This window comes from Panthera uncia, chromosome D1, assembly GCF_023721935.1.
Source record: "Panthera uncia isolate 11264 chromosome D1, Puncia_PCG_1.0, whole genome shotgun sequence".
Classification (NCBI taxonomy): Eukaryota; Metazoa; Chordata; class Mammalia; order Carnivora; family Felidae; genus Panthera; species Panthera uncia.
The window spans coordinates 110,013,550-110,023,671 of NC_064808.1; the positions used below are offsets into that span (position 1 = coordinate 110,013,550).

Below are 10,122 nucleotides of genomic sequence, written 5' to 3' on the forward strand. Positions count from 1 at the left end.
ACTATGATACTTGGGAGTTGTAGACCATTCTGAGATCGTTCACTGTTCACTATGATACTTGGGAGTTGTAGACCATTCGAAGATCATTCACTGTCCAAGAGGAGCCCACTCCACGGCCCAGCCCATCATGGGAGACCACAGACCCCCCAGGACACTAACGAAGAAAATCTCTGGGGTAAATAATATGAAGTGGAGATGATTCTATAAGTAAATATGTTACACGAAATCACACAGCTGCCAAGCATCCTGGAGAGGGAGGTCGGGGCCTGTGCGAAGGGAGATCACAGCATGGAGGTGCCTGATGCGGGGACACTGGCCGCCGCGTCCCCTTTGCGAATGACCCGCAGCTGCCCCTCTGTGAGTCTGAGGAAGGAAGGACAGACAGGAGGACAAGGAAGTCAATGGAACACAGCTGATGCCGCCTGGATATGCTGCCCTTAGTGTGGGCGTCCTCATAGCGGCCTCCCTCTCCTGACACTCCGCACCCCCGTCTGTGAGCGACTAGCCCCTGTCCCCAGGTACTGGGGGGTTCACACCCGTGACAGCCCCACACAGCAGAAGCAATTGCCTCTGAGCAGCAGGGGAGGAACTGACATGTTTGTCCGTCTGTCCGCGTCTCCGGGGGGCTCAAGCCCGCGCCCACATGCCTCTGCGTTCCCTCCAGAAAACTGCCAAGTGACCTAGGGCGGGGGGCCACAGGGACAGAACTGTCATTTCTCCAATGGCAGCAAGGGGGTGACACTGAAGCTCCTGTGACTGTCCTTCTCAGCCGTCCCCGCCCGCGAGTCCTCCCCAGATGGTGTTTTCTGTTTCCTGTTACAAATCTTTTATGTCTCTATTTACATGGCTGCTTCCGTCATTACCATGTGCCGCTCTTCTGCCGTAGGAATTAACTTCCTGGCTGTTGCAACCCATGAACTTGGCCATTCTCTGGGCCTGAGACATTCGTCCGATCCCGACTCTGTCATGTACCCCACCTACGGAGCCAGGGACTCTGAGAATTTCAAGCTCTCGCCGGGCGATATCAGAGAAATCCAGGAATTGTATGGTAATATTTATGATCTCCCATAAGGGGGCTTTCACATTGTCTGCTCGGGGAGGACTTGAACAGGAAACCCTGGGAAACGGAAAAACACCCTGCACCTCACCTCTCAAGCCCACTGAGGAAAGAAATTGGAGAACTTAGACACTCCGAGGGTAATCAGGCTATTTCATACGATGAGATCATTGATTTCAAGTTTTCAGTAACATGGTATCGTTTAGTAAAATCCTGAAAATGACACCAGGAAGGTGTTTTTCCCCCCCAAGCGGCCACTCGCTGTTCTTTCTAGCTCAGTTCAGATACTTTCATAGAGTGTCCCCCTGAGGGGACGCCCTGAGGAATAGAGCATCTTCCTCCCTAGCTGCCTAAGGGTCTGAAAGATCAGAGAAGCCATAAAAATGCTTCCAGCAGATGGGGTGATGTCCTCAGGAGAAAATTACCCCTAGAATAAAGTGCATTTAAGCTCTCAGTGGCACCTACAACGTACTATCAATCGGCATTTCCTAAACTGTGTTCCCAGAACACTGAGTAGTCCTACAAGACAATTCCCTACGGAAAAACCAGTTCAGGAAACACAACCTACTGTATTTCAGGTGCACAGGATATTCAGGAGTCCCTCCCGTGCTTGTTAAACTCAGCACTTCCTAAGGGAGAATCCTTTCAACGCAATGCCCGAGTGAGCCCTCACACAACAGTGCTGCAGAGAGCGCATTTTGGAAAATACCATGTAACTGTACCTTAAAGTTCTGGCTCACATTGCTGCTGCTGTCAGAAAAATTCATAAACCACTGACAACTGTCGATAAAGTTATCACCAATAAAACAGAAAATGGTGCCTCCCCTTATATACCTGTGAGATTCATGGAGCGCTCAATGGCATGGGTTATTGTGTTAGAACCTTAAGAAAAGTAGAAAGGGAACAAAAAAGGGACAGATTAGATTTCAGAAGAAGACAGACCAAGGCATTAAATTCTTACATGTTAGACACTGAGGTGCCCCCGAGTCAAAATTGGAAAGAGGTCACTTTTGGACAAATGAAAGCAAGACTTAATTATACAGGTTTTAAATGGAGTGAGTTCATTAATCCAAGAAGTCATACGCACAGAAAATATAAATTCAAAAGAATATGATTAACCTCATGGATGTGAAATTCTTGATGTTCTTTTCAGAATAATAAAAATAAATCTAGCATTTAGCCTACCCAGCATTTCACGAGCATTAGTTCATTTGAGGCAACAATCCGATGAGCGGCTGGGGTCCTCCTTGTGCACTTGATCTAGCACTGAGAGAGATTAAGTGGAATCTTATCCAAGACCACACGGTGGTGACACCAGCAGAGACAGGGAGGGGACACATCGGCCCCCAGGGCCTGCCCCTCAGCCCAGCACCACCTTCTTAGCCTTCTGAGATTGTTCTTCAGAACCTTTGTTGCAGACACAGAAAACCAGCCACATGAATGATACGCTGTACTTTCTGCAACACGTCTTCTGTTCTTAGGGTCCTAGGATGGGTTTTATGTGTTTTACACCAGGTGAGATGTTCCTATTTTCTCTCTGAACAGGAAAGAGAAGTAAATCAAGAAAGAAGTAGGAACTTCGGGGAGAGCACACGTTCATTCATGGGATTCCTTGTAGCTCTTCTCCAACCAGAACTAATGCTCACAGTCCTTGAATGTCTCTGAGCACTGACTTGGCTCTTGCCTGTATCGTGGTTGGTTTTCACGTGTCTCTCTCTCTCTCCCTCTCTCTCCTTCTGGGGATAAGCCCCCTTGTGGCCTGAGTGTCTCATTCATTGATGACTTTCCTCGAGCAACTTGCACTTGGTAGATATTAATAAATGTTAAATACACAGATAAATAAAGTTTGTATTCCATGGTAAAAGATTTCTCCCAGGAAGTACTCTGTACAGCGAGATCAAAGACTGAAACAAGCAAACAGACCAACAGGAATCCCACCACATCATTCTGGGTCTTCAGCTGCACTCACCCCATCACTGTGTGGGCAAGGAGGGAGGTCCAGCCCCTCTCATTCGCTCGTGTGGCCCCGAAGGCACACTGAGTTTCCCTTATTGTCTTGGCCTACTCTCACTCTGAGTCTTCTGGTGAGCCCAGGTCTTCCCGCAAAACGTGTGAATTCCCAAGGATTTCCACTCCCATAGTCACTTGTGGCTGAGTTCCTACCCCCAACCCAATTTCCCTGCATCTCTCCTGATACAACTGCTCCTCAGGGCCCACCCGACATCAGTCCCATCCTCTTCTCTTCACCTGACTCCCAGCAGCACCTCCGTGAGTCTCCAGAGATGCTGAAGATGCATCAACAGTGGGGTTCACTCCCCACCAGGACAGCGACATCAAACACACCCAAAATTGGACATGATCCCCCTCCCTCAATCCTTCACCTGCCCCAGCATCAGTAGCTTCTCACCGGCCGCCCACCTCCCCAGACCCCAACTTCTTATCCTCAGGTCTATACCCCATTCCTTCTGACTTCTCCCAGAAACTCATTTTCCCAATGTCCACACAGCTCACTCTGCAGCACAGAGACCGCGAAACAGTCTCACGCAGAAATGTGTTTCTGTGGGAGAAGCACTCTCCGAGAAGAAAGGATCAGTAAACTTGGTAATAAGGCAATGGAAATGATCAAATCTGAGGAAGAAAAGGAAAAAGGGTCAAAGAAAAGTGAGAGTAGCTTAACATACCCATGGGGCACCATCAAGTCCCCATGATGGGGTTGCTGATAACGGGGTTGCTCTCTGCATATGAGAAAAGGGGGTGGTCTGTGGAAAATGGCCATACCTTCCACTTGATTTTGGTGTGAACTTAAAACTGTCCTAAAAAATAAAGTCTTCAGTTTAGAAAAACAACCTTATAGATTAAAAATTAAATTACAATCTGGATTTTTTTAAAATCAACAAAATTCACAAACTTTTACCTGGATAGACTGAGGAAAAAAAGAGAGAAGGCTCAAATTACTAAACATCGGCTATGAACGTGGGGACATTGCTACTGATTTTACAGAAATAAAATTTAAAAATAAGAGAACACTGTAAGCAATTAGATGCCAAGAAATTGGATAACGTAGACTAAATGGACAAATTCTTAGAAACACAAAACCTACCAAGATTAAATCATGAAGAAATAGAAAATCTAAATAGACCTATAATTAGTAAGGAGATTAAATCAGTAATCAAAAGTCTCCTGACAAAGGAAAGCCCAGGACTGAAAGCTTCACCAGTGAATCCAACAAACATTTAAAGGAGAACTGAAGTCACCTCTTCTCAAACTTTTCCAAAAGTTTAAAGAGAAAGGAACACTCCTTTACTCATTCTATCAAGCCAACATTACCCTTGTATCAAAGCTACACAAAAACAGGACAAGAAAACTACAGACCAATAGTCCTTATGAAATGGATGCAGAAATTCTCAACCAAATTAGCAAACCAAATTCGGCAGCATAGGAAAAAGATTATACGCCAAGCAGGTAGGACTTATTCCTGGGATGCAAACATGATACAGTGATATGCAAATCGATCAGTGTCATACACCACATTAACAGAACAAGGGGGAAAAGCCCATAATCGTCTCAATTGATGTGGACAGGCATTTGACAAAACTCAAACCTTTTTATCTTAAAAACACTCAACACACTAGGAATCGAAGGAAGCGCCTACAACACGATAAAAATATGAAAAACCCACAATAAACATCATACTCGGTGGTGAAAGACTTAAGTCTTTCCCCCTAAGATCAGGAACATGACAGGGATGCCTTCTTTTGCTGCTGCTACCCAACATTGCCCCGGAAGTCCTAAGCCAGCAGGTAGACAACAGAAAGAAATAGAAGACAACCAGAATGAAAAGAAAGAAGTAAAACTATCTCTGTTCACAGATGATAAGATCTTACACGTAAAAAACCCTAAAGATTACACGTGTGCACGTGCACACACACACACACTCGATAATTAATAATAATAATAAACTAATAAATCCAGCAAGGTAGCAGGATACAAAGTCAACAAGCAAAAGTCGGTTGCATTTCAGCACATGAACAATAAGCAACCTGAAAAGGAAATGAAGACAACAATTCCGTTAACAGTTTAATCAAAAAGAAAAACATACTTGGGAACTAACAAAGGAGGCGAAAGACTTGTACGATAAAAACCATAAAACATTTCTGAAAGACGTCAAAGAAGACAAATTAGTGGGGAGATCCCATGTTCATGGACTGGAGGACTTAAGATTGTCCACCCAAAGTGATCTACAGATTTAACGCAGAAAGAGGAAAGCTTATGCTAAAATTCATAATGGAATTTCAAGGGACCCTGAATAGCCAAAACAATCCTGAGAAAGAAGAACAGAGCTGGAAAATTCACACTTCCTGATTTCAAAATCACTACAAAGCTACAGTAATCAAAACCAGATGCTACTGGCATAAGGAGAGACATAGAGACTAGTGGAATAGAAGAGAGAGTCCAGAATGAGCCCTCACATACATAGTCAAAGGATTATGACTGCATAATCCTTTCTGTGACTACACCGAAAACATACTTTGATCAGTAGTCTCAGCCATTCAACAAACATTCACTGAGTCAGGAACTTAGGGATGAAGAAGCCTACAAAGGTGAAAGACACACACACATACCGTCCAGAATCTCCACGTCTGGTGAACACAGCAGACATTCAGGAAATGATTAGACATACCATGTTAAGTGCCACCATAAAGGGCTGTGTGACGTGTAATGTGTTTCTGAGCTACATCTACAAACTCTAGCGTACCACAACTCACATGCAAGTCCAAAACTCCAGTGTGACTGTAAAATAGTCTGGACAAGTAGGACGTCTCTAACAGGCTTGGGAGTCCCCACCAGACCGGTCAAGACTGTCTCACAACGATGATGTAACCAAGACTTCACAGACCCCAGACCCGCATCCTGGTCTGAAGGCTCCCCACCTCCTCCACCCCCACCACTCTGCTGTGTCCCCTTTATCCCTCCTGGATGCAGGAAGGATACCCAGCAATAAATCTTGCATATCTAATGTCGTCCTGGCATCTGCTCTTTGGAGGACCTCAACTAACACAACGGGTGTCTCAGTAACCTATCACTGCACTAAAACACTACCCTAAACAGTCACTTTATTACATTTCATGATCTTGTGGATCAGGAATTTGGGTGAGTCTCCACAGGGTAATTCTTTGGTTTCATGGGGCAGATGGGCTGTTTGTGAGGGTCCGAGATGGCTTCACTCACACGTCTGGCACCTTGTTGCAGGCGGCTGGAGATCAGGGCTCAGCAGAGATGGTCAGCCCTATTGCATACACGTGATCTCTCCACCATGAGATGGGAAGGTGACAGGACTTCACACACTGTGGTTCAGGGCTCGAAGGGCAGGTGTTCCCACAAGCAAGGAGGTGGATAGCCTCGGAAGTCACGGGTGCTGGAGTCCGCTGGTCGAAGCAACCACAAGCCCGCCCAGAGTAAAGACAGGGGACACGCATGCCACCTTGATACACCAAGCGCCAAAAAAAATTGAGGTTATGCTTTAAAACTGCCACATGGGGTCATCCTTCCTCTTATGAAACCATCTACCACTCACACTGGAGATTTCTTCATTCTAACACAAGTGCGCTTGCTGCAATTAAATGTCGTAAGGATCGGCAAAGGTAAGTCCTAGTTTGTACCCTTTTTGCCACCACAGCCCAGTCATCAATGCCCCAACCAACAAACACCTCTCTTTCAGTGTTAGTGCTTTAGCGTTCTGGAGACAGATGAATCTATAACTGTGGTGACCATGGCTGTGTCTTTGGGGACAGATGTTATATTTTCTTCAGGTATGGAAGGCTGTCGTGCAACATGACCCTGGACACTTATTCACTGATCTTTCTACGTGTGTGAAAGAGTAACTCTGAATACCAGCAAGCGGGAAGAGGACGGTGAACCGCACTTTGGCCCGAGCTCCAGCTAAGGGACAGCTGTGATCTGTGGCAACGTCAGTGGGTGAGGAGAAACATGGTGTCATGATTACCAAAGGGTGATAGGTCCAAGTTGAGGGAACAGCACAGGGTTTTATCCCTGCTCTCTTTCGCTGAGGCATTTTCCTGAGGATTCTAGACTTTGGAACCCAGGACCAGAGACTGTCTCTGATTACAGAGTAATGGTGGACTTGCTGTCTCTGACTTGGATGATGATGACTGTTGAGTTCGTTCTGTATGCAGGTGTATGGGTTACACATTTGCCTGGAAGAGACCTTGAGAACAACCTCAGCTTATTCAGATGCATTTGACAGGCTTCTTTCTCTTGCCTCTCAGATTAGCAAACTCGCCTAGCCCCGAATAAAAACAAGCAACTCTACAGAAAAGTTGACAACCTTACATAATGGGTTGAAGTTCTGTTTGAACTTAACACCTACTCTACTTCCTCAGTTTACCTGTAACTAGATCACACACAGGGAAGAATCCACCTCAAAGTACCTAGACCACAACTTCTTAACCTATGGAATCACTCTCGTACAGACACCATGCTCAATCTAATACTTCTTTAAGCTTCCATGACATTGGTAGGAACGGTGGAGTTCTGAGCAGAAAAGACAGTGTCTATGTCTGAATTGTTCAGAATTAGAAACTTAGTGATTAGCATGATCACTGGCACATAGAAGTCATCTAAAGATATTTGTCGAATGGTTGAATGCATTAATGAATATTAATTTGAGTTAACTTGCTCAATTAAAATTTTCATTTTAAATATCTTTCAGGAGATGATGATATAAATTGAAAATGATAGGCAGAATACAGAGTACTTTAAATTTGAAATAGCTAAATGGTTTCCATTCAGTTTAAGTATTAATACTTAGAAAGATATTCATTATAATTTACTAGGATAAATTTCCTTTGAACGTCATTTCTTACACATCCAGGTCAGACAAATATAGCCTTTTTAGCTAAACCCTATTATTCTGATTATCTAAATAACTGTCACATCGCCAACAAAGACTAAAGGGTATCGTGTTAATTACTTTCAGACAGGGAATTTATCTGTTTTGTTCAGTATCTAAAAGAGCGTATGGCATAGAGTAGGCACCCATTTAACATTTGTTGAAAGAAGAAATTAACTGATACATAAATGAGTGGTCCAGAAAAGCAATGACTATAAATAGACTTTTTCCTGAATGATACCCCTTTTCCTGGGCTCACTGGCAAAATTGCCACCATGTGAAAGCTTGGAATAATGATTTGGGATATTCCATATTCCAAGCACTCTGGTGCTTAATAGTTGCTTAATTTTCCTCTTGGTTGTCCATGGCTATCTAGCAAATAAACCCCAAACCTAATGTCTTGAAACTACTACAACCATTTATTCTCACTCATAAATCTGTGGATGGACTCGATGGTCCTGGGGGCCTTGATCAGGGTCTCCTCAGGAAGTGGCTGGGCTCGAATGTCCAAGATTGCTTCATTCACAGGTCTGGTGCCTTGGCACAGGTGGCTGGAGGGATGGTACCTCTTTCTCTCTCCAAATGGCCTCTTTACACCGTGGCCGATGCCCAAACCTATGGATTCCAAGAAGCAGGATGCAGAAGCATCACTTCTGCCCTGTCGCATCATGCCAGGCAGCCCGGATTCAATGTGAGGCAAAACAAAGCCCACTTCTCAACAGGAGGGCATGACAAAGACTGTGTAACCATCTCTGTCCAGTTTACCTGCTTACGTTCCAGGAATCACGGAGTAGTAGTATTTCACCCATTTCATAGAAGAGGGAACCCTCATAGCTTCTCTGTGATGACACTTGGGGTTGAAGCCATGGCTGTGTGTTTCCAGTCTTTGTTATTGCCTCTCCAGTAAGATAACGGTAAGGATCTACTTTCTGTCTTGCTTGTCCCTTTCTTGGGCCTGAAAGCCATATTATTTATAGAATTATCGGAGCCTTGGATTGCTTTTGGTTCCAAATACTGTCCCTTCAGGGTTGGCCATCATTGTTGTCCACACAGAAAGCACCCATTCCTTATGCAGCCTGGCCTTCCTTTCTTTCCACAGCCCAGTGAATGGTTTACTTCCTATGTTCTGGTCTTTGAATAAGGCTGTGCTCACCTGAGTTAACCCCACGGATTTCAGCTCAAGGTTAACTTGCCCTAATAAAACAACCACTTTCTCTGCTGATGTGTCCGCTGAGAACACAAAATAGTTTAATAGTGGCCTAGCAATCATAATCCTCCTGTACCCCGAAGTCCTGAAGATATTTCATATTTTCTTCTAGCAATTTTATTCTACTGTATTTAGCTTATTTTTATTTATGTACATGTGTATGTATGTATGTATGTACTTATTTATTTTATTTTATTTTATTTTATTTTATTTTGAGAGAGAGGGAGCATGAACCAGAGAGGGGCAAAGAGGGAGAAAGAACCCCAAGCAGGCTCTGTGCTGTCAGTGCTGAGGCTGACACAGGGTTCAGTCCCACAAACTGTGAGATCATGACCTGAGCTAAAATCAAGAGTCAGACACAACTGACTGAGCCACCCAGGCGCCCTGCTTTGTACCTACATTTTGAGCTTATTTTTATATTTTTCCTGAAGTAGGGACCTAATTTATCTTTTTCCATATAGTGAACCAATTTTTCCTACAAAATGTTTAAGTAACCCAAACTCTCATAGGCCTGTTTCTGGGTTCTGTTCTGTTCCGTGAGCTGTTTGTATGTTTCCATACCGTTACTGCATTATTTTTCCTATGGCTGGGTGATGTGTCTGACTGGTTAGTAGGGTGAGTCTGTCTCCTCTTTTCTTTTTCAGGACTTTTTAATTTTTTTAATTTATTTTTATTTAAAAATTTTTTTTAACAATTTATTCATTTTTGAGAGACAGAGCACGAATGGGAGAGGGCAGAGAGAGAGGGAGACACAGAATCCAAAGCAGGCTCCAGGCTCTGACCTGTCAGCACAAAGCCCAACGTGGGGTTCGAACCCATGAACCGCAAGATCATGACCTAAGTTGAAGTTGGATGCTCAACCAACTGAGCCACCCAGGTACCTCTTCATGACTGTCTTAATCAGATATTAGGGAACTACACCCCCTGGGCCAAACTCTGCCCACCAAC

General features: G+C 44.3%; 1 protein-coding gene across 1 annotated transcript in view; it reads left to right on the forward strand.

The window, feature by feature from the left end:
* The window catches only part of MMP7 (matrix metallopeptidase 7), an 8,773-nt gene extending 5,924 nt beyond the window's left edge, over positions 1–2,849 (forward strand). Inside the window, exons 5-6 of the mRNA XM_049614334.1 lie at positions 887–1,048; positions 2,603–2,849. Coding sequence (XP_049470291.1) covers positions 887–1,048; positions 2,603–2,631 — 191 coding nt within the window. The 3' untranslated portion in view covers positions 2,632–2,849. The remainder of the gene's footprint in view (positions 1–886; positions 1,049–2,602) is intronic.
* The last annotated feature ends 7,273 nt before the right edge of the window (positions 2,850–10,122 follow it).